Genomic DNA, 25,425 nt, shown 5'->3' with positions numbered 1-25,425 from the left:
GGTAATATCAGGGGCGGACCGTTAACTTTGGAGCCCTGGACTAGCACGGCTTGGGGCGAGGGGTCGGACACTTGCCATTATTTTGTACGGGATTTCGGGATTTCGTAGAGATTTTGGCGATTTTATCATTATTTTTGAAGTGATTTTGGGATTTCAATGTTAATTTACCATAGATAGAGTTTAAAGATTTTGCGATTTTAGACATATAGTGTACGGGATTTTGATAAATGTTAGACCCCTCGGCTTGGGGCCTACCCAACTTTGGGTTAGTTGTGGCGACTCATTCGACATTTTGTCATTTTTTTTTTATCCCTTTTTAATTTTTCATTTAAATTGTTTTTATTTATTTTTTGACCGCGAAGGGGGCCCTTTGATTTAACGGGGCCCTGGGCTGCAGCCCATAAAAACCATGCCTTAATCCGCCCCTGGGTAATATTCGGGGGAATTTACGAAAGAAGAAATTTGTTAGCGTCGTAATTGGTCTAAAATTGAGAGTTCAGATAACCTTTAGGGTATATTAGAATTTTATATGGGTTTATTGTATTTACGGTGCAGTTTAATTGAGATGGGTACTACCTTCATCGAGGGGTCGGACATATATCAAAATCCCGTACACTATGTCTAAAATCGCAAAATCTTTAAACTCTATCTATGGTAAATTAAAGGGTGATAAAATTGGCGAATAAGTAGATAAGTCCATTATGAAAAGGGATAATAATTTAATAAAGCTAAACCCTAAACAAATTTGAAGAAATTTAAAAACTTACTAATAGCTCGTACCGATAGGTCTTCGAGCAAACAAAAAACGCGAAACTCGAACCTAATAGATCTTTTTAACTTAACTTTTAACTTAACTATGGTAAATTAACATTGAAATCCCAAAATCACTTCAAAAAGTAATGATAAAATCGCCAAAATCTCTACGAAATCCCGAAATCCCGTACAAAATAATGGCAAGTGTCCGACCCCTCGACCTTCATAATATACGAGTAAATTAGGGAAAATTGTAATTGCTTTAATATTACTTCGTAAAAACCATCTCGACAAATTCGGATTAAATGTCGTCATCATTAAAGAGTCGTTTCTAGAACGATTTCGACATAGTGACGATATGTCGTATAGATGGTATATGTACGTTCGATTCTCGGAAAGGATTATCTCGGAGGGGTCCCTAATCAAAATATAATTGTCCCTTTTTCCCGGGAAAAGCTCCTTTGTTCGCGGAAGAGATTACTCTTAACGGAAGAGGGCGCTATTTCTATCTACAAAATCTCCGTGTTTTCGCCGGGGTTTTGATTGACATTTAGCGAAGGGAGAGACTCGGGCTTAAAATACGGCATTGTAAAAGGCAAAATCGTAGCTCGTTTGGACTACGGCGCGGCCAAAGATAAAGAAATGGAAGCCAATTTGTCTCTGGGCGGATCTCATGCTCGGTACTTCGGAGGAAGTTTGGTCCGTCGCTGCCATTGCGAGGGTAATAAAGCGGCGCCCCTCTGTTTAAAAGAGCCCTAAATACCGCAAATATAAAGAATGGCTCTCGGTAAAAAACGGGAAAAGGCTAACCTCCCTTTTTTCTCTTCTTAGCGAGGGTCAGAGCCCCTTTACTCCGCCAAATGGCTTCCCTGTATGTCCGCCCGATGCGCGCGGGGATCTGCCAGGATGAACCTCGAGAGAAGAAGGATTTAGTTGGGACGGCCACCCGGGAGTTCCGGGAATTCCACCCTTCATTGTCCCTTTTTTTTATTGAAAGGGGTCGTAGCGTTTCGTATAGCGTCGTTTACTCTAACCTAATAGTCGGTGACAACCGCGCTAACCTTTACCTCGCGGAGTAAATGACCCCGAGTGGGGTTGCGACGATAGAACGCCTTTAAATTTTTCATTATTAAAAACTAAAATATTGGCCACTATAATTCATCCTAATTGAAATAACCCGTAATAATAAATATAAATTGGATTTCGAGGAAAATGTCGTAAAAAAACCATATAAATTTAAGAGAAGGATTTTTATTGGCTTTTTTTACACCTAAAAGAAAGTTTAGAAAATTTTAATTCTATAAATTTCTTGTTTTTTTTTTTATGAGACGGTGTCGCTTTTGGAGGTCGGGTAAACGAGAATGCGGGGTCCTCGTGGAAACGGGAAAATGTTTATTTTTATGACTTGCAATTGCCGATGATATCCTCGGATAGGTTTCGTCACGAAAAAAAGCTCCTCGTAATACAATGATGGCGGACGCAGCCTCGATACTCTCCGGAATGAGACGGACGCCCGGCCCACTATTAGACCTTTTCCAAACCAGTCTCGTCTAACGTCGCGTTCGAAAGCGGAAATATCGGTAAAGTTTGTACCAGTTTTTTACCAATCCCTTATCCGAGGTGACCTCGGGATGGCGAACTATTAGACGGCGAGAGCACGCGATCCTAAAGTTTCTTTAAATCCGAATAACGACTCGTTTCCCACCCCCCTTTCGCGGGGGCGGGGGGGGGGGTCGTGGCGATTCTTATAGCTAGACGAAAGAAATTGTGTGTTGGTACGATAGGGCAGGTTCCGCGAGAAATCACGTCTAAGCATTATATCCTCCCGTTTTCCAATTTCGGAGTTTCCCCTCTCTCTCCGGCCGTACTCTTTCGCCGGGTTCCGGGTCCCTCTCACTCTCAGAATCTCTCCGAAAAATAAAAACTTTCCCGCCGTTCGGACTACCCCACTTTCCATCGCTTCCCCCATTTACCCCATTTTGAACGAAAATGCCCATCCACTCGCCTTATCAAAGTTTCCTTCGAGTCTGTCTCGATAAACTACCCAGTATTTGGAGTATTCTCGTGACGTCATCGTTGCTATCGCGTACCGTCTTAACGCCCTGACCGACATCTTGTCTACCTTTTTTGCTAATACCGAGGCTAATACCAAAAATACGAGTGTTATTGCATTTTCCCAATTTTGGTCGTGATGCATTTGGACTAATGTTTCGAATTTTGGTCGTGATGCATTTGGACTAATGTTTCGAATTTTGGTCGTGATGCATTTGGACTAATGTTTCGAATTTTGATCGTGAGGCATTTGGACTAATGTTTCGAATTTTGATCGTGAGGCATTTGGAAAAATGTTTCGAAAATTGGTCGTGATGCATTTCGACAAATGTTTCGAATTTCGGTCGTGATGCATTTGGACAAATGTTTCGAACTTTTACATGATGCATTTGGATAAATGTTTCCAATTTTTACATGATGCATTTGTACAAATGTTTCGAATTTGTACATGATGCATTTGTACAAATGTTTCCAATTTTTACATGATGCATTTGGAAAAATATTTACAAATTTTGCTCGTGATGAATGTGAAAAATAATTAAAAATTTTGCTCGTGATGAATGTGAAAAATAATTAAAAATTTTGCTCGTGATGAATGTGAAAAATAATTAAAAATTTTGCTCGTGATGAATGTGAAAAATAATTAAAAATTTTGCTCGGGATGAATGTGAAAAATAATTAAAAATTTTGCTCGTGATGAATGTGAAAAATAATTAAAAATTTTGCTCGTGATGAATGTGAAAAATAATTAAAAATTTTGCTCGTGATGAATGTGAAATTTTTTTTGCCATATTGGTTTTCGTATATATTTCCTCCAAATTTGAACCATGACGTGCTAAGTCAAATTTTCCAAATATTAACACGCATTTTAGCCACTGAATAAATTTACGTGAGGTGATTCCTAACCTTATTTTACATATAGCAGTTAATAGGCGATTATATCTCAATTTATCATCAACTCAGTTAACAAAATACTATTTTATTATCGCTAAATGCGATGGCCACAATTCCATTTTATTACGGATGTACACGGCGACACCTTGTTTCTATTCTCGTTGGTCGTGGGAAGAAGCGCCACTTCAGTCTTGGCGGAAATAATACTGGAATGGAGCCACGGCAAGGTAGTGCCTCAATCGAAAAATAGTGCTGTACGAAGGTTGTTGGGTTAGCCTAGAATCATCCGAATTAGAGGGCCAGAGAAAGGGGCATACAGGGCGCCTAAAAAAGAGCCCTTGGCACTTTTTCGGAGACGCCGGCGCCCCCCCACTTGCCTGGAGGAGGAGGAGGAGGAGGAGGTTGGATGAAGGATAAGGAGGAGAGAAGGACAGGGAACCTTCTCCTCCGAATTACTCAGAATTCCCCAAGGTGTAGTTCCGAACCGCAGCTTCTGAACGCGTTTTATAGCGGAACCCGACAATATTTACGGGACGGAAAGCGGGGCGACGGTGAAGTCTGTATCGGTAAGAGGCTGCCATCTCGGACGGGCGATATATTTATCCCCCGTCTTTGTGGAAACTAGACGCCTACAGATAACCTAATTAGGTAGAGCGGGTCGCGAGCGCCAGACTGCTATATCCGACCAAATAGGGCTTATAATCCAAGTTGGTCCCCCGTTCCTTATAGATTTCGGCAAAAGGTAAATCCCCGCGATTTCCTAGTTTCTCTTCCTATTACGTACCCCCCAGTCCGCCTCTCCATCCTCCTCGTGACGCCCGGCACTAACCCCGTCCCTCCAACGAGGACCTTCTTATTATTCTCACGAACGATTGAGCCGCACTCCTCGGCTCTCATTTGCGAGAGGGGGGTTTCTCTACCTCTATATTTATCTGTATTTCATCAAAGTCCCCTTATAATTCGTAGTCTGAGTTGTTATTTCGAAATCGGGACACGGGGGAGGCGAAGCGTTTCTCTTCTAATTGTAATTAGGTTTCTTTTTAATTTCTTCGTTGTCCGAATTAATAGAAATAGAAATTTATACGAAGATTAAATTCCTTCCCCCAAATAGCTCTAAAATGTGATTGTAAACAATGGGTTCTTTTAAAATTTAAATTTAAAATCTGGCATTAAATGAAAAACCTTCCCCTAAATATATACTAAAATGTGATTGTAAACAATGAGTTCCTTTCAAATTTAAATTTAAAATCTGGCATTTAATAAAAAACCTTCCCCTAAATAGCTCTAAAATGTGATTGTAAACAATGAGTTCCTTTCAAATTTAAATTTAAAATCTGGAATTAAATAAAAAACCTTCCCCTAAATAGCTCTAAAATGTGATTGTAAACTATGAGTTCCTTTAAAATTTAAATTTAAAATCGGACATTAAATAAAAAACCTTCCCCTAAATAGCTCTAAAATGTGATTGTAAACAATGGGTTCCTATAAAATTTAAATTTAAAATCTGGCATTAAATAAAAAACCTTCCCCTAAATAGCTCTAAAATGTGATTGTAAACAATGAGTTCATTTAACATTTAAATTTAAAATCTGGCATTAAATAAAAACTGCTGTTTAAAATAAAATTTCAATGTGAGGTTAAAAATAATAATGTTGACAGACCATAGAAAAGTTTAAAATTTTAGAGGCTGTAACTTTTTAATTATATTTACAAATTAAGGCGTTATATTTGAAAATGTAAATTTAATTATTTCAAACGTATCATGATTTATTTTTTCGGAAAAGTGGGCAAATTAAATCTGTGACGACTACCGCAATACGTTACCTTTTGTAATATTTTATAGTTGGTTGAACATCTTCAAATTTTAGCAATATCAGAAGTAAATAAATACCTCTTACGAGAGAAGTATTCGGTTATCGTTATTTGCTTGAAACATTTACCTTCGCATTCTCCAGCTGATTTGACGAAATGTGATTCGTAAAAAAACATAATATAGAATTTTATAGAAGGAAAATATAGTCTATAAATAATTTTTACATTTTACTTCGTTAATTGGAATTAGGCCCGACAAGAGAGGGGGTGCAGACTCGGGGCCCCAATTTGGAACAAACGAGGTATTCTTCCGCCATTAAAGGTTTAGTATCTCCAATAGTTACTGCTCTATTGGGGGCTCGAAATTAATATTTACCCGGGGCCCGGCTCCGCTCTCGGCGGCCCTGATTGGAATATTAATTATTATAACAGTTGGATGAAGTGTATGATTTCGTGCTTTGGCGAAACAATCGAAAACTGCCTCGAGCCGACGAAGGTAGCGGGTATATTATACACTTCTGTCAATCGTCAAACTAATGCGATTTTTACAAAAACCAATTATCCTCCTGGTTTTTTTTGGTTATGAAAAAATCATAATATTGTGAAAGGAATAAAACGAGCTGGTTCTATTATCTTTGGGTCGCGTTGGGCTGGCGTCTGACACGGCGCGGGTTCGGCGCTCCCTTCTCCGCCTGCCGCGAGACTCCGAGGATTCGAAAAATGATTTCCCAAGGCTGCCATCCTCCTCTTTAACCCCATACTTCGGACTTAATCGAGTCGGAGCTGGCCAACCATTGAGTGACGCGACTTCCCTCCGCTATTTCACGGCCTATTAGATCCCCTCCCTCCACCTTCCGACAACGACAGCGTCCTCGCGTCCTCCGCTTCGACGCTCGCGGGACACCTCTCTCTCTCTCTCTCTCCGATCCGAAGCCTCGGCCTCGACAACCCGCTCTTGAAATAACAAACTTTGCCCCCCCCCCCCCTTCCAACAGCCCTCTTTATTTCTGTTGTTTCGTTGCCGTCAATTTCACCCCCCCCCCCCCATCCAGTGAAGAAGGCAATTTATTAGTTATTTCAAGGTATTTTGATATGTCCTGAAAACGCGCTCCTAAAATATGATTAATTGCAATCTTAGAATTTTCCATTTCGAAGGTTCCAGCTTTCTGAGTATAGTCAAATTGAGAGTGTTCTGGCGCCTATGGCTTCGGCTTAACCCTGGACACTGGTGTACTGCTAATAGAACACTTCTACAGGCGGAAATAGGCCAAATGACCTATTTTGTTATTTACATTTTAGCACGTCGTTGCTAATTTGACTCTGTTTATGTAGATTGTAGGAAAGGCAACCTTTAGGTTTGTTTGAAATATTCAACATTTGTTTATTACGAATTCTAAATTTGAAGTGTCCGTAATGATAGGTTTAGGTTTAGTTTTTGTTATGGATTATGTATCTCGTCGTGCCGCGTGAAAATTTCGGCGTTAAACTATATAATTATATCGCATTGTCACGCGCGTTCGGAGGAGAAAATGACCGAAGAACATTTTCCATTATCTACGGCTATTTTTCCCCCAGGAAGTTAAAAATCAATAAACATTTGCCAAAACTTACTTTAATTCGCTTTATACTTTGAGGATCAAAGCCTTCGACCCGGAAGGGTGGAGGGGAAGAGTTGAAATTGAGAAGAGTACAAACCAAGACTAACCTTCATAAATAAACAAAACGAATTTTTGCTGGTCTGAGCATTTTTTTTCTCCCGCCGTGTACTTGATATTGTACGGTGATGGTCGAGTATTAGTACAGTCTAAGCCAGGTAGTTCGATAGGCTTCGGGTAAACAGTCGTTCGAACGTTGGTACGCGTATAGTTGTTTTTGTCGGGGGAGCGAAAAGGCGCGTGCGGGGCCGATGGGAAAGATCGCAGGTGCGGAGCCAATCAAGCGCGTAGAATCCTATTCACTCAGGCCCAAAACGCAACCCGCGACCATTAGAACTCCGAGAAAGAAGCGGGCTTTCTCTTCCTCTGGATCTGGCGCGGGAGGATCGCGGACAAGTTAGCCGCGAACCGAGCCTCCAAGGCCGGCGACGCTCTTTTCCCTTCAGCCGGAGTTGGCGAGGGGTCTGGCGTTCCTCAACCCTGCGAGGTTAAATTGACGTCGGGGACTAAATGGCTCTCTGGTCGTGGTCTGCCCTCGGCCCCTCGTTCGCCGCGCTGTGGCGTAGTTCGCCGGGCCTAAAGACTACCGCGTTTCCGCGATGATGACTCTGCGGGGCTCGCTCGTTTATAGATCACCAGTTGGAATATTAGGAGCCCGCGAACGTATGGCCCTTCCAGATGAGTCTGCCGCGCCACGCTGAAAATGAAGGCTGAAGTTGCTGCCCGCCCGTTTGATGGGATGACCCTGGACCTCCTTCGCCTAAGAACGCGCTCGCTATCGTCGCTGTTATTTTCGGTCCAAATTTCATATATTTAGATGGTTTTCACATTTTATTGGTTTGATCTAAGGGGGTAGGTACATTTGTTCGAATTTCAATCGTCCGAACGGTGGAACAAATGTTCGAATTTCATTCGTCCGAACCGCCGAAATAACAAATGTTTCAATTGTTCGAATTGGACAACTTGTTTGTTTCATTCGTCCGAATCGGTAGCATCACTTGTCCGAATTCTGTCGCTAAATTAGTATTTCTTATTGCTGTTTTTTTTTGTACGGATTTTTTTTAGTGCAAGAATTAAAAATAAAAAACTACATTGTAAATATCGTTGTTTGTTAGTAAGTGGGAATTGCGTTGAATGTTGTGGATATTTTAGGTTAGGTTAGGTTAGGTTAGGTTCACGTTAATGTTACTATTTTCTTATATTAACAATATTTAAAAAAAACGACCAATTCCTAATGTTCGAAAAAACGGACAAAAGATTATTCGAACAAATTAAATTAACCAGTAAAGTTAACATAAATTGAACGACTAAATCACCAACAAAAGTTGTGATAAATTTTTCGGGCAAATGAAATACGTTTTCGGACAAATGATACTGTTTTCCGGCATTCGGACAAATGATCATTCGGACATTTGTACCACCGTTCGGACGAATGAAATTCGAACAAATGTACCCAAATCGATCTAAGAACGGAAATGTAACGAGGAGAATAAATATGAAAATAAGAAACTCCAGACGATTGCTTCTACTTATTTATTTCAAATACAACATTGTCGTAGTTACTACATTGCTTTTGGTTTCTCGTCATTTTAATGTACAAATTATATCATTTGGATATTATCCGTAAATTCCTGGTTTTACGCGAGAACGATAAATTGATTGTCCATTTCTACGGTATGGTTTGTATGATCTCACCATCATTAAGATTGTCGTGGCGTTTGGATTATTTTGTCTTCCCTACACGACTAGCACAAATGCGCTAAATTGCGCGGGACATTGATACTTCTAAGTAATAAGATAAATTTGTTTGGTGCACCACGGACTGTAAATTTTAGAGGACCGGTATTCCCGAGGTATTTTACGCCCCGTTCACCGATCAGGCTGACGGGAGTCGCTCAAGGTCATAAAAAAAACTAAAGCGCGTGTCATTCGGTCGGCCAGATTTCCAGATAACATGCGGGGGGGGGGGGTGTCTATCTCTATGCGTGGTACAAATGACCTTGACGGACTCTCTCTCTCTAGTTCGAAGTGATTGATGCTCGGGGAAACCAAAATTCTACAGGGGAAGGCTACGCTTTACTCGTCCTCCAAAATTTACAGTCCATGGGTGCACGAAACTCCAAATCCCTCCCGAGTCGACTTCACTTTTCTATATACATTCGAAACCAAATTCGTAACCTATACATATATATTTCTCTATTTCTATATACCTATCATTCATTACAACGATTGAAAGTACGTAACATTTTTTTACACTTAAAAATAAACCGTTTAAAAATGTAATTATAGTAACGTTACCATTATTATATTTTACGTATAACGTCTACTCTTTAAGTTCTTTTAAATAGACTTTTTTGTTATAAATAAATACCATAAGCCTATCATAAGGTCCCCATAAGCAAAGGTCTAGGATCAATTTTTGACGTTATTAAGAGGTAGGTATTCATAATCAGCACCTCCTAGTGGCTACGTCCTCAACTATGCATAATAATATAAAACAAAACATCTAACTTCTTAACTTAAAACGACGTACTTTGTCAAGTTCCAAAGACGAGGAAAAAGGGTTCCGGATTGGGCCTTTGTTCCTTTCTTCGGCCGCTTCTCGACGAGGATACAATGGTACGCGAAAACACTCTTACAGTTTACGTTACGGGTCAAAGTTCGGGCCAACCGAAATCGTGTCCAACCACTTTGTAAAATTCGCGATTGTATGGCGCGTAAAACTGTCTTAACTTTGAAATTAACTCTGGCGAGACTTCAGGGTGTTTCCGGCCCTTCCCGGCGCCCAAACACTTGTCCGCCGTGTCGTTCCTGACGCAGAAGAAACCTTTGGTCTTGTTGAATACGAAAGTGTCCCGGTTGATTCTGGGCGCCAAACCCAGAAAGTTCTCGATCTTACTTAACTCCGGGTAAGGGTCGCGGACTAAGTTATCGCCGTCGACGATCAGGATCTGATCGCGGTTGAAGACGGACAGCCAACGGCGAAGGTACAAGATGTAAATGCTGGTGTGCACCGCCTGGAAGCTGAGGTTGACCTTTCCGTCGTCGGGCAACAAGACCATCTCCTCGAAGGGTGGCAGCGTCTTGTTCTTGGCCAACTGAGGGGCGAGATATTGCAAGTAGTCGGAGACTAGGCGGTTGACCGGTTCCCGGACGGTTAGGATTAGTTTAATGCTGGCATTCATCGCTCGGACCCTTTCCGGAACCGCTTTGGCGATGAAGTAAGCGGGGGTCTTCTCGATGGTGATTTGTCCCGGAAAGGAGAACGGCATTTGGCGACGGTACCATTCCAAGCCTAACTTGAACCTCTCGTTATTTTCGAAGAAGTGGATCTCGACCGGCGATTTTTGGATTCTGGGATGAAGGTTCAAGAAGTTGAACAAGGCTCCCGTGCCGCATTTCCGAACGCCGATGATCAGACATTGCGGAAGACGCCTCTTCGCCGCGCTGGCGTTTCTCTCGGAATCTACGGGACAAAGCGAGCATTTAATTACTTTCTCGATTGGACGGATGTATGGGTGTAAGAAGAAGGGCCTACCTATTTTGTCAGCTACGCGGATGACGGTGGTCGAAAGGATGTCTCCGAGCCTGTGTCTGACGGGCGGAATGGCGTGTCTGGGATCGATGCAAGCGGGCCTTCCGTCGGTCGGGTGCTCCAGGAAGATGAGTCGGACGGCTACCAGGAAGGTCAAGAGGAACAGGATGAGGCAGCAAGTGTAGGCTCGGCTTTTGAGTGGATGCGAACGGTACTGGTGGTGCGGGCCGGATTCGATGGGCACCACCTGGGGGCCGGAGGTGAAACGAGCCACGAAGGAGTGGCCTTTTGCGGAAAGCAAGCCCTTCAAGTACGACCAGAAACCAGCGGTCCGGGCGAGCAGGGAAGGCGTGAAATGGCTGGAGCTCCACTTTGAACCGCTGCCGGCGTTCATCATGGTGTTCCGCGCGATTTCTGGAACGTATTTTCCCCAACACGTAACTTCCTTTTTCCGTAAATGCTTAGTTCGCCATCTATGGTGGAACTTTCATCATTATTTAAAAAGGCGCGAAATTTGAATTAAAAAAAGCGATAGGCTAAAAATAGCTTCAATGTAATCCCATAGGCACAGAGGTAACGCCAAGTACAATAACATTCGGCGAATGACAATGTTGAATTTTTATTTCCAATTTATTTTTAAAAACATGCTAAAACCATAAAATTATTTAAATTTCTATTGATAAATCGAAAATGTACTAAATACGTATTTAAGTGCTACAAAATCAGAAACGTACTAAAAAAGTGCAATTGTACCACCCGGAACACCACATCTATTCAACAATCAATAAAATTATCTTCAAATGTCATCGCAGTTGAGCTTCGTAAAAGTATACGCCGCTCAATCTTTAGAGTTTAACATTTATTTCCCTTCAAAATCGTGATAAATTTTAATTAGTTTCGCGCGAAAATGATGATTTGTCGAATTAATATCGTTCGTTTAACAACCCCGCCTTTACTGTTATGATATTGTCCAAACAAACAATTACGCGTCGCGTATCCTACTGTATCAAAAACCTTCCACTTGTACGGAAAATAAGAATACGCGTTGCAGTTTGATAAGCATCATAAAATATAACAAGATGTCACGGACATTTAAGTACACACCATGCCCCCGATGTATCAACTATATATTAAATATTAAATTTAAATTTTAACAAATTTCTAATCATCTTGTACGTTAAATTAACAAACACGGGAGGAATTTTATCGAAAAAGAATTGTTCGAGTTACCTGGTTTTGGAAATAAAGTAGAGAAACGAGAACACATTAATTTAAATTAATTTTTAGGAAAACCTTCGAGTTACCTGGTTTTGGAAATGAGGTAGCGAAATGCAAAACGAATTTTCCGAGGTACCCGGTTTTGAACAATTGGTACGAAATTCAAACATCACAATAGTGCGTAAGTCGAATTAAATAAATTATACCTTTAACAGGTTAACCCAGGTTCAAACTTCTAGAGCGTTCTGCTTAACCTCTCTATTTGCCAGGTTGAAACTTGCGCTAGAAAACGCGTAGGAGTTTAGACGTCGCTCTAGTGTTCGGAAACTGTTTACCCTACAAGTTCCCCGTTCAGATGGACCTACAATTTTGCAAAACGCGAATCGCAAACCAAGCTGGTCCGTGTCACGCAAACGCAATTGTTGGCCCAGTTTTGAGAGCAAGGCTTAGTTCAAAATATTTGGCTAAATGATATATTATCTCCCGGTAATATATTGGTTCAATATTTTATATTTAGGTGATGTAATATGTATAAAAAATAATATAACACGGCGGAAATAAATAATAATATTATGAAAAATAAAATAAATTTTAGTATTGTAAAACTTACCAAGGGGCTTACGGGTAGCGTTGAATATCGGCTGCCGACGGAATTATGGGTAAAAATGCAGGTGCGATGATGTGGTCGGGTCGAAGTATGTCATTTTGCGGATTGGTTTGTTGTTTTAGTTCCACATCTATATATGTATAAAAGTGGGACTATTGCTAGGTCTAAAATGTAGTAGTAGTTGTAGTTATATGTCATAATTTGGCAACACCTTTCGTATCTTTTTATCAGTTAAAAAAATTAGGATGTCTCACGCAATTGTATAAACGTAAAAAAATTAAACTTAATCGTTAATATCAATTGAAACTTAAAATTAAAATAGTAATCATTATTAACAATTGTAAGCCTTGAAAGGTAGAATAAATATTCCCAACATTTGTAAAAACCCTTTTATGAATTATTGTACTTTTATTTCCTCGTATTGTATTAGAAAAGCTTACAAGATCTCTGGATAAAACCCAGAAAACTCCAAGTACTTTACCAAATTTCGACTCGTAGTGGTCATATCCTTCCCCACATCTGCAACGGACAATGGTCATCGGCAACCTCTTTTTCATTGTGACGCGGTGCGGCGGAGACGAGGAAGGCTAGAATGGTCAAATTGGAACTTTAAATTAACAAATTTTATTCGTAGTCGCGTACAGTGTCTCTCTTTTAAAATAGAAAATTTGGTAACTCAGCCCTTAGAAGCGATCGGGAACTAATATTTAAAGTTAAATTAAATCAAGGTAAATGGGCTTAGGCTTTGGTTACAGTCCGGAAGCTTAAGCGAAATAAAATAGCCATCCCCGGAGATACAACGTAGTGCCGGAAACTCGGGACTAAAAACGCTACCAAATAAAATAACTTTGGATATATCTGGACTAAAAACGGGACCAAATAAAATCACTTTGGATATATCTGGACTAAAAACGGGACCAAATAAAATCACTTTGGATATATCTGGACTAAAAACGGGACCAAATAAAATCACTTTGGATATATCTGGACTAAAAACGGGACCAAATAAAATCACTTTGGATATATCTGGACTAAAAACGGGACCAAATAAAATCACTTTGGATATATCTGGACTAAAAACGGGACCAAATAAAATCACTTTGGATATATCTGGACTAAAAACGGGACCAAATAAAATCACTTTGGATATATCTGGACTAAAAACGGGACCAAATAAAATCACTTTGGATATATCTGGACTAAAAACGGGACCAAATAAAATCACTTTGGATATATCTGGACTAAAAACCGGAATACACTTCGGCAAAATCGCTAGAAATATGGCGACGGACAGTGAAACCAACAAGGACAACGGTGGAAATGGCGGGAAGGCGTAAACTAAAAATAAAGACCCTCTCAAGCTCGCTAAAGCTTCGAGAAAAAGTATCAGGACTGCGACGACAAAAATATCCAAAGCTGCGCGAGCTTTGCTGGATGCGGCACAAACGCCGTTGGATGATCTGGAAGACGCGTTGGAATCCCTCATTCGAAAAGAGGACGAACTGACTCCAATAGACGCGATGGTGCTGGTGCAAATTGAAGAGGGCGATGAGATTTAAAAAGACACGAAAGAATCTGGCTCTAAAATCAACTCTAACTAGGAGCACCAAAAAGGTGACGAAGACCTCGGGATCATCTTACGGAGGTTCAACGGCGTCAGGCCTTCGAACACCGGAGAATCAAGCGGCTTAACGGCGAGTCAAGCCATCACGACTGTGGTCTATCAACCGGAGGTCAAATTCCCGCAGCTCACCATGCCTTCGTTCAACGGAGCGCTTCACAAATGGAGCAATTTCTGAGGTCGATTTCAGGTGATGTTGGACTCGAACCAACGGGTATCCAAGGTAGAAAATTTTATTTATTTAACCTCGTACGTCGAGGGCGACGTACTGTTATTTCTTTTTTTTTGTTGTTAAAAAATTCGTTTGAAAAATCAAATTTAATGATAATTAACTTACATATGAACCAAATATTAGAAATTCCGCCCGTAGAAAACTCTAAAGATTTAAAATCATTACGAAACACTCGAATTAAATTTCATTCTATAATTCGGATAGGAATAGGCCTAACGCCCCAGCAAGGGCATTTTCAACCAAATGCAATTTCAATTGATCAAGGAAATCAATATTGCGTATTTTGCAAAAAGTGAAAATCAAGAATCCATTAATTCCACTAATCACACGCTGGAGGATAAACGGGATATAATTCAGAGTAACAATCGTTGTTTTATACGCTTTAGGTTAGGTCACGGGGTCAGGAATTGCGTGTCAAATTTTAAAAACTGTAAAGGGTGTTCAATATGCGTGAATAAAGAGGTTAATAAAATAACTAAAAAATCAAAAGATAACACAAAAATTAATGAAATTAACCAAGTTAATTGGGCGGCTAGAGTATACACTGGGGAAAAAATAGTCTCCCCAAATTATTAAATATATTTAAATAATATTTTTTTTCAATCATCTTGTGCTTTAACTTAATAAACACAAGAGGAATTTTACGGGAAATGAATTTTTCTAGTTACCGGGTTTTGGAAATAAGGTAGCGAAACGCGAACACGTTAATTTTTGAAAAAAAAACCGGAATTCTTCGAGTTACCTGGTTTTGAAAATAAGGTAAAGAAACGCAAATGTTTTTTAGAGTTAGATGGCACCTATTAAGTACGAAATTCAAATATCAGAATAGTGCGTACGCGGGTTATGAGGTCCCGTGAATTGGCCAGAAATCTCACTTAAACTTCAAATTTCTTAATGCATCCAAAAACATAGTTCAGAAATGATCAGTACTTACTAAAAATATAATTTTCAACCATATCGTCTTAATTAAAAAAAAATGTCGAATATCACCAAAAAGCACAAAAATGGACAAATGACCAACTTGAGGGCCCCCATCTAAAACATTCAAAACGAGCTACCGAGGGCATGATATTTGCTTTCGATTGAGATATCTCTGGCGGGAGTGGTGGAGAAATTTAAATCTTCTCATTGTTGGCGAACAAAATCTAGAGCTGTGGTAACCAAAAACCCCAAGAAACGAACGCCAAATTGGTCAAACTTAGATCAGAAACCCGAACGAATTCTCGGAAATTATACCATTCATTTGTTACGAGTCGGTTAGTAGCGCTAGCTCTTTAAAAGAAATTGAATCGATCATGAAAACTAAAGGGTTAAAATTGGCGGAGGTTACCGGAAGTAACGAATATTCAAAATCAGAGTGCGACCTTTAGGGGCGGATTATGAATGTGATGTAGCGTTAGAAGATTTTGAAAGATTATCACCAAAATTAATGGCGCAGCGAACTAAATTGGGTTCTGACGATTCAGGGTCCTACCAACTCCGTAATCCAATGGGACAATGCTAAAAAGTAAAAAATCGTTAGTTAGTCAGACTTAATAAATATAAAGTGAACGAGACCTTACAAAACTTCTGGAATTTAGAGGGTATGGGGATAAGCGAAAAAGAACACATAGATAATTCGGACACACTTAGCTCATTTTTTAATGCCGTTAAATTTGAGGAACATAAGTACGCTGTAAAATAGTGTTGTAAGTCGGAAAATATTCCATGGAAAATGACCGAGCACTTTTTTCCGGAAAATTTCCGTATTTTTCCGAAAAAAATAAAAACGTTTTTATTCCATGATTAGTCTAATATATTACTTGCAAATCTAGATAAAGCGTCATTTTCGCCTCCTTTTTTCGTATAATAAAGTAAAACTAAACTTCTAGACTAGTTGAAACTTATTAACAATGTAAACACTATTAATGTTTTGTACTTTTGTATTATGTTTACTGATATTATACATTATATATCGATAAAAAGTTTAAAACATTAAAACCCTTTAAAAGTAATTAATGTTTAAATTTTTTATTTTTCCGATTTGCGGATAAGTTTCTGGAAATTTTTCCGGAAAATTAACAACACTACCGTAAAATTTCCTAGTATAGGTCACACTTTGAAGCTCTCTGGCGCTCTTTTCACTCATCGTAGGAAAGTTTTGCATAACCTTTTGAAACACCCTGTATATTAAAAGCATATACAATATTGCGCCGTATTACCTGGCCCAACTTCTTTTTAATAAATCTAATTATTACACCAATTAATAATTTAACAGTACATTATTTAATTTTTTAGATGATTTTCAAATTTTATAGGTTTGATCTAAGAACGGAAATGTAACGATGAGAATAAATATGAAAATAAGAAACTCCAGACGATTGCTTCTACTTATTTATTTCAAATACAACATTGTCGTAGTTACTACATTGCTTTTGGTTTCTCGTCATTTTAATGTACAAATTGTATCATTTGGATATTATCCGTAAATTCCTGGTTTTTCGCGAGAACGATAAATTGATTGTCCATTTCTACGGTATGGTTTGTATGATCTCACCATCATTAAGATTGTCGTGGCGATTGGATTATTTTGTCTTCCCTACACGACTAGCACAAATGCGCTAAATTGCGCGGGACATTGATACTTCTAAGTAATAAGATAAATTTGTTTGCTGCACGAAACTCCAAATCCCTCCCGAGTCGACTTCACTTTTCTATATACATTCGAAACCAAATTCGTAACCTATACATATATATTTCTCTATTTCTATATACCTATCATTCATTACAACGATTGAAAGTACGTAACATTCTTTACACTTAAAAATAAATCGTTAAAAAAGGTAATTATAGGATCATAAGTAACGTTACAATAATAAGTATGACACAAAACGATCATGGTTAATGACCGTTTAAACTCGATAATTTTCTATGTTAGGTTAATTACCAACAAGTTAGTTTGATGGCGTTAAATACGAGCCAACAAAGGGTTTAAGGCTCAAATTAGGAAATAATTAATGTTGGCTATGAAGATAATGTTTATAATAATAACGTTTATGCGCATAATTAATAATTCGTCAATATTTTGTCAAAGTAAGTGATATTTCAAAATATTTGTAACACTCTCGGTATGGTTTATATGATCATTTGTGAAACAAACTATTCGAATAATTAACGTAGGACAATAGGACGTGTCATACTTATGTTCGATGTTACTTGTGATAGGATTTTATACAAACAAAACTCGTGATTCAAACAAAACTTCATAGTGTATATTTATAAACAATTTACGAAGGAGTGCCGTGTTTTGCAGGTGCAGGGAAAAACCGTAGCCGATGGTTAACCGATATTTGACTAAAGACAGGCGCCCACTGGCATAACGTAACGTCTCCGTCCTGCCTTTCACAAGCTTTTGCTTCGTAACGGAAACAACGCCTTGTGGAAGGCCGTAAGTATACGGTACGGAAAGCCACTAAACGCTTATTTCCAGTTAACCATTGACCTCTTTCAAATATTTGATAAAATTTCAGAGATTATATCTAAACTATTATTATATTTTACGTATAACGTCTACTCTTTAAGCTCGTTTAAATAGACTTTTTGTTATCGATATATATATAATACATATATATTTTCATTATTTTCACTTGTCTCGTTTACAGGTATATTAAATTCCTATATACTATTGCACCGTATTACCTGGCCCGAATTAATTTTAATAAATCTAAATAATTATTACACCAATTAATAATTTAACAGTACCATATTTAAAATATTTCGAAATATTTTTTCACTATCAAGATTGGTTTTTTTTATTGCTAATACATGAACTCTTTTTTTTCAAAACAGCTTCTTTTTCTATAAACACCCGATGTTTTAAACATTAAACACGATAATTTCTTTACACAAAATGTACAAGTTTTATTTCTCTAATACTTTTTAAGTAGGGTCGGGATGAGCGCTATTTGGGTCTCTATGGACGACGTGATTGCGGTTGGATTGATAAATTAATGATCAAATGAGATAGGCGTGATATGTGATTGTCGTGTCCGCCGTAAAATTTGTCTATGAAAAAATGGATATTTATTTTAAATTCACGTTTCAAGCTTAGTTTGGTATGATCTAATACTAAGCGCTAGTTCAATTTGAAAGATTAAAAATTAATTTTAATTAGCGATTAAGAAGGCTTGGGTTGGTTAGTGATTGTTAAACGCGTTGATTAATTGACGTTAACGTCTCACAACCGAGTTTTGTTTTGTTGATTGTCATAAAACGCATCTCTTGATTTGATTTTGCATTTATCGTACAAATTATTCTATTCTATACACGATTATCTCTCGCTTTCAATGGATTGATTCGCTCCAAAATTTCTCATTCAAACTCGATTGAGTCGAGGCCATTCGATGACAGCCTTCACTCAAACGTTTTAGAAAAATTGACCCAAACTAAAACTTTGGTGACAAATTTTCACTCTCAGTCTCTCTCATTCGATATAAACTTTCAAAAAAACAAATAATATATAAATGATTAATACATCATTTAGTTTTTTACAGAAGAATACTGGAATGTTTATAATTTATCGAAATTCGGTTTCACTAATTGATTTTTTCAAGTAATTTCTTTCGTCGTTTTCGAACTGAACCAGTTCGTGGTTTACTCTTTTTCAATATTGATTTGGTTTAAAGCTATTTGTTGAACTATTTTTTACTAAAAGTTGAAAAGTGGTGATTACCCCTTCCCACGAAGGTAACGATCCTAAAAATTTCGTATTTGTTAAAACTGAAAGAAAAACAATGAATTTTTTTACGTAATTGGCAATTATTTACAAGTACAACTTGAAAAATATTTCTACGAGAACTCGCTTTGTATATTGTCTTTGCGGCAAAGCCCATTCCGAAAGTGGGCTTTTGTAGATGGCGACGCTGTCGTTGTTTCTTGAGAAATCGCGCCGAAGGTTGACGGTTCATTTTCAATAACGATAATATAAAGCAAAACATCTAACTTCTTAACTTAAAACGACGTACTTTGTCAAGTTCCAAAGACGAGGAAAAAGGGTTCCGGATTGGGCCTTTGTTCCTTTCTTCGGCCGCTTCTCGACGAGGATACAATGGTACGCGAAAACACTCTTACAGTTTACGTTACGGGTCAAAGTTCGGGCCAACCAAAATCGTGTCCGACCGCCTTGTAAAAATCGCGATTGTAGGGCGCGTAGAACTGTCTTAACTTGGAAATTAATTCTCGCGAGATTTCGGGGTGTTTCCGGCCCTTCGTGTCGCTTAAACACTTGTCCGCCGTGTCGTTCCTGATGCAGAAGAAACCTTTGGTCTTGTTGAATAAGAGAGTGTCCCGGTTGATTCTAGGCGCCAAACCCAGAAAGTTCTCGATCGTCCTCAACTCCGGGTAAGGGTCGCGGACGAAGTTATCGCCGTCGACGACCAGGATCTGATCACGGTTGAAGACGGACAGCCAACGGCGAAGGTACAAGATGTAAATGCTGGTGCGCACCGCCTTGAAGCTGATGTCGACCGTTCCGTCGTCGGGCAACAAGACCATCTCCTCGAAGGGTGGCATCGTCTTGTTCTTGGACAACTTGTTGGTGAGGATTTGCACGTAGTCGGAGACTAAGCGGGTGACCGGGTCCCGGACGATTAAGATCAGTTTGACGCTGGCGTTCATCGCTCGGACCCTCTCCGGAACGGATTCGGTGGTGAAGTAAGCGGGGGTCTTCTCGATGGTGATTTGTCCCGGAAAGGAGAACGGCATTTTGCGACGGTACCATTCCAAGCCTAACTTGAACTTCTCGTTCTTGTTGAAGAAGTGGATCTCGACCGGCGATTTTTGGATTCTGGGATGAATGTCCATGAACTCCAACAAAGCTCTCGTGCCGCATTTGCGAACGCCAATGATCAGACATTGCGGCAGGCGCCTCTTCGTCCGCGGGAATCTGACATTCTCTTTCACTTGAGCCGCTGTCCTCGCCGCGCTGCCGTTTCTCTCGGAATCTACGGGACAAAGCGAGCCGTTTAATTACTTTCTCGATTGCACGGATGTACGGGAGTAAGAAGAATAGCCTACCTATTTTGTCAGCTACGCGGATGACGGTGGTCGAAAGGATGTCTCCGAGCCTGTGTCTGACGGGCGGAATGGCGTGTCTGGGATCGATGCAAGCGGGCCTTCCGTCGGTCGGGTGCTCCAGGAAGATGAGTCGGACGGCTACCAGGAAGGTCAAGAGGAACAGGATGAGGCAGCAAGTGTAGGCTCGGCTTTTGAGCGGATGTGAACGGTGGTGGTGGTGGTGGTGGTGGTGTAACGCGTGGTGATGGTGCGGGCAGGATTCGATGGGCGCCACCACGTGGCCGGCGGTGGAACGAGCCAGGAAGGAGCGGCCTTTTCCGGAAAGCAGGCTGGCGCCGCCGTTCAAGTACGACCAGGACCCGGCAGTCAGGGCGAGCAGGGACGGCACGAAATGGCTGGAACTCCGCTTCGTACCGCTGCAGCCGCTCATCATCTATTCATCTGCGCGCGCGGGACGAATTTCAATCAATAAAATTCTATTCAAATGTCATCGCAGTCGCGTTCCGTAAAAATATACGGCGTTCAAACTTTAGAGTTTAACAGTTAATTCCCGGCCAAATCGTGATCAATTTTAATTAGTTTCGCGCGAAAATGACGATTTGGCGAATTAATATCGTTCGTTTAACAACCCCTCCTCTTATCATTTTGCATTAAAGTAATAATTTCGGGAGCTGGAACCCGATTATCTTTAGCCGGTTTCCTTTGATCTCCGTCTATAGGTAATCGCCGTTGTTCCCGAGAATGACCAGCTCGCCGTTACGAATGATCGGGTGGATAATATTGAAGCGCGCTTTACAGGCGAGATGATCCTTTATCGAGGCTGTTGCGGAAACACGCCTAGCCGCCGCGCATCACCCAAACGGATGTTGTAAGCCAAAACCTTTCCATAAATTTACTGCCCTTCGATTCATTAACGAAATAAGGCGCGCTAGCCTCTTTAACGTAGACAGGGGGATTTCTCTATAAGCCGCAAACTTTACCCTAGCCGGTCTTCTACTAAGAACCGCCTACTGACACCCGTCTCGAAACCTCGCTTGAAGGGGTATTAGGGGGAAAGGCTCCTTACTTCCGGTAGGTTCGTTAGTACTTCCGCTTTCGATGGCGGAGAATATGGTCGGTGCTCCGGAAGTTTGGGCGAGGAAGAGGTTCTTTTTTTGAACGTTGGGCGGTTCAAAGTGACGAAAGAGATGATATAAAGCTATTAATAAGTTGTTTATTTCCAAGGGGAGCCTCGCTCGTTATATTATAAATTCAAGCTACTTCTATTTCTAAATTAGCTCTCGCTAATTTCAAAGCGGAATTAACTATCGTATCAAGTGACGAGCCCTATTTACCAAGGATAAAAAAATGCGGGCTTAATGAGTACAAAGGGGAGCGTTATTTTCACTTTTAGAGGACCTTTAGGACCACCTCTAAGAGAGAGAGAAAGGGCTCAATTAGATTCTCTGTTTTGAATTCCGCCCCGAGGGAGATTTAATGGGCCCTCAATTTAACCCTTCCAAGTTTCGGGTTTCACCCTACATCTACGGTTTATTCATTAGAACTTTCAAAGAAATCGACTGGCTTTTAAAACGCGTATATACCTCCGAAGTATATACGGTAAATAATTTTAAATTAGAAAATTTTTAACGGTGGAATGAACGCGCTTTGCCGAACTGCACTGTATTCGTTCTTAAAATGCAAACGTCCAAAATGTATCCTTGTTTTGATACATTTGTCTCTGATATAATGAGAAAATAATCGCGTATTCTCCATCCGCGTGACAAAGATTTAGTTAAGTCGTAATACGTATATTTGGGAAACGTAATCGTCTTAAAAGATGAGAATCGTTTTTCTTTCGCGTGAAAACGACAAAACACTTTCTCCCCGCGAAAGAGACAGAAAAATATTTAAGCGGATGGACTCGTAATTAGTCTCATTAGTGCACCAAAAATTGCATCTACTACTTCGATCGTATCCGAATACTCAGCGCCGCGAAAGAAGAAGCGGTGGAATCATAATCTCCGTCGACGAGAACTAATTAAAAGCTCTCATTGCACCCTATTACAGCCTGATCCGAATGAAGCCACGCTCGACCCGGCCACCTCGTTTCTGTCCACGGAACGCGAAAACCATTCCCATTGTACTTTTTGAGATAACATTTCTTTATTTTTATGTATATATCATCTTTACGATTGAGGAATTTTCTTGGCCTGAACAATTTTTATATTACTTTTTTTTATGTAAATCTGGTTGCCATCGTAAAATACTTTGTTGTATTTACTAAACTCTAACTTCGTTGTTAATTTATAAAAACAAATTGATTTTTAAAATACCAATTTCACTTACAAGGAGACTACCCGAGGTGTCACACGTCGATTTTGTTGAAGCTCGGGGATTAGGTAGACCTTATGGTAGGGTGAAAATTCCCAAAGGGAAAAGTTTCAATGGGCATTCGTGTTGCCATGGCAATTGAAAATGTTTTTGAGAACTCTAAACCAAAAAAATCTCCATTTAAAAAAGCATGGTAAAATAAAAAACAGTCGCTAAATAACAGCGATTTTGACGAATTTGGAGTTTTATAGGTAATTTTGCATGCATACAATTTAGCGACTATTCTTTATTTTACCCAATTTGGATCAATTTTAGCGACTATTCTTTATTTTACCCAATTTGGATCAATTTTAGCGACTATTCTTTATTTTACCCAATTTGGATCAATTTTAGCGACTATTCTTTATTTTACCCAATTTGGATCAATTTTAGCGACTATTCTTTATTTTACCCAATTTGGATCAATTTTAGCGACTATTCTTTATTTTACCCAATTTGGATCAATTTTAGCAATTATTCTTTATTTTACCCAATTTTGGTCTTTTTGTCCATTTTTAATGTTTAATCGAATTTTACCCGATTCTGAACAATTATATTTGGTTTTAATGAATTTAATTTAGATTTTGCCAATGTTCCTTAATTTACCAAATTTGTAGACATTTTCTCAATTTCAACCAAAATTGGGTCAAATTTATCCAAATTTCGTAAAAATTTCCCAAAAACGTGCTAACTTGCCCATTTGGTGATTTTGGGTAAACTTGATTTTTTTTGACTTTTTTAAAAAATCCCATGCTTTTTTAAATGGAGATTTTTTCGTTTAGAATTCTCAAAAACATTTTCAGTTGCCATTGCAGCACGAATGCCCATTGAAACTTTCACACTACCATAAGGTCTACCTAATCCCCGAGTTTCAACAAAATCGGTGTGTTACACCTCGGGTAGTCTCCTTGTTAGTACTGAACGGAGCTCCTCCCACAAATAAAATGTACTCTTTTCGTCTAAGCTACTGCAATGATATTATCCAAAGAAACAAATACGTTTTCAAGTATTCTACTTTACCAAAACCTTCAACATATACGGAAAATAGGAATACACGTTGTGGTTTGATAAGCAGCATACGCATTAGTCTCAATAAATTTAAATAAAAGATCGTTTCCAGCGTTTTAAAATCCTTGATTCGTACACGTTGAAATATAACAAGATGTCACGGACATTTAAGTACACACCATGCCCCCGATGTATTAACTATATTTTAAATATTAAATTTAAATTTTAACAAATTTCCAATCATCTTTTACATTAGGAATTTTATCGGAAAATAATTTTTCGAGATACCTGGATTTGGAAATAAAGTAGCAAAACGCGAACACTTAAATTTAAATTAATTTTTAGACAAACCTATTTTTTCGAGTTACCTGGTTTTGGAACTAGGTAGCGAAACGCGAATAAGTTAGATGGCGCCTGAAATTAAAATATGACAATAGAGCGTACGCGGGTTGTGGGGTCCCGTGAATTGTCCATAAATCTCACTTAAAATTAAAATTTCTTAATGCAACCGAAAACGTAGTTCAGAAATGATCAGTACTGACTAAAAATATAATATTCAACCAAGTCGGTCTTAATTTATAAAAAAGTATGTACATTTTAAGGCGAATATCACCACAGCGGGCTACCCAGTCCTCCGAGGAAACCAGTTGGCCGGGACCCTCTCCGTTAGCCTGAGCCGAAACTCGGTTTCCAGCCCATACCTGACCGAAGTCGGAGGTGGAGATAGCACCATTTGATCAGAGCTAACATCTCCCAGTGCACCACCGCCCTTATGGCTTACAAGAGCCGGACCCCGACTCCTCGATAAAGCCACCAGTTATCGCTAGAAAATAAGGGTCACGCTTTCCCATTGGTGCAAATAGCTTAAACACCCTAGTAATCAGTGGCGCCATCTAATCGAGTAATTTCCTTCGCCTGTGGAGCGTGTGAACCAGAATCGAAATCAACGCCCACCAAAAAAGTTTAGCCAAAATATTTGCTCCAGTGAATAAACGTTTGTTAAAACAAATATTGTAAAGTTAACATCGTATTTCAAAACATAGTACTTTAAATAATACCGAGCGGTACACATCGAACGATATCTTAGGCTGACATATTTTCAATTGGGGAGGAGTTTTGGGTGAATTCCTTCGAATATTGAAACCCTTCGTTGCCATAGAATCAAATATAAGGAATCTCAACTCAAAGGCGGGCACTTTACTTACTCTATATGTTTTGGGAACCGTTAGGACGGGGAGGGGGGGGGGGGGTCGCGTTTCGCCTCTGGTAGCAAATTATGCTAATGACGGAGGGGTGGCAATTGCAGTCGCTGGAGCTTTTAAAACACCCACCCTCGGAGCGTTAATTAGGGAAGAGCACGTGCCGGCACGCAACGTCTCCGCCCCCCTCCCTCCCCACCAGCGCCCATGCACTCCCCCCCCCTACTTTTTAAGCCTTAGTTATGTTGTTGCGTCGACCCCCCCCCACGCGAATGGACGATATAGCGACGGCCTAACTTTACCCTCATCTTCACCTTTGACCTTACTACCAACTAAGGCTCGGTTGGGTCGCTTATTAGGCCTAAATCCTTCGCGTTTCCCGATACTGTACCATTCGGCCCTCGTACGGAATACAGGCGTTGAAGGGAGAAAT

At 39.7% G+C, this 25,425-nt stretch overlaps 2 protein-coding genes across 6 annotated transcripts in view; both read right to left on the bottom strand.

Annotated features, from left to right (window-relative positions):
• Positions 1-9,820: 9,820 nt before the first annotated feature.
• Positions 9,821-11,098, bottom strand: LOC149935334 (heparan sulfate glucosamine 3-O-sulfotransferase 1-like). The gene is made up of 2 exons (XM_090153570.1): positions 10,705-11,098; positions 9,821-10,632 (listed from the first exon to the last, which is right to left on the bottom strand). Exons 1-2 carry the CDS (start codon positions 11,096-11,098, stop codon positions 9,821-9,823), a joined length of 1,206 nt encoding a protein of 401 aa, XP_090009696.1.
• Positions 11,099-16,748: 5,650 nt separating this feature from the next.
• LOC149935333 (heparan sulfate glucosamine 3-O-sulfotransferase 5-like) overlaps positions 16,749-25,425 on the bottom strand; it is a 30,702-nt gene continuing 22,025 nt past the window's right edge. For all 5 annotated transcript variants that reach the window (XM_090153319.1, XM_090153320.1, XM_090153321.1 and 2 more), the window contains 2 exons: positions 20,434-20,874; positions 16,749-20,360 (listed from right to left, as the gene is read on the bottom strand). In XM_090153319.1, coding sequence (XP_090009445.1) covers positions 19,504-20,360; positions 20,434-20,866 — 1,290 coding nt within the window. In that variant the 5' untranslated portion in view covers positions 20,867-20,874 and the 3' untranslated portion in view covers positions 16,749-19,503. The remainder of the gene's footprint in view (positions 20,361-20,433; positions 20,875-25,425) is intronic.

Source organism: Leiobunum rupestre, chromosome 7 (genome assembly GCF_980474605.1).
Source record: "Leiobunum rupestre chromosome 7, qqLeiRupe1.1.hap1, whole genome shotgun sequence".
NCBI classification, from domain to species: Eukaryota; Metazoa; Arthropoda; class Arachnida; order Opiliones; family Sclerosomatidae; genus Leiobunum; species Leiobunum rupestre.
This window is presented reverse-complemented; position numbering and strand designations above follow the sequence as displayed.

What these genes read in the sequence shown, in the direction of transcription:
- LOC149935334 (XM_090153570.1), bottom strand. Translation starts at nt 11,098, where the DNA reads ATGATGAACGCCGGCAGCGGTTCAAAGTGGAGCTCCAGCCATTTCACG. An exon ending in CCGCGTAGCTGACAAAATAG is followed by an intron (nt 10,633 to 10,704) that starts GTAGGCCCTTCT and finishes TTTGTCCCGTAG; the next exon opens with ATTCCGAGAGAAACGCCAGC.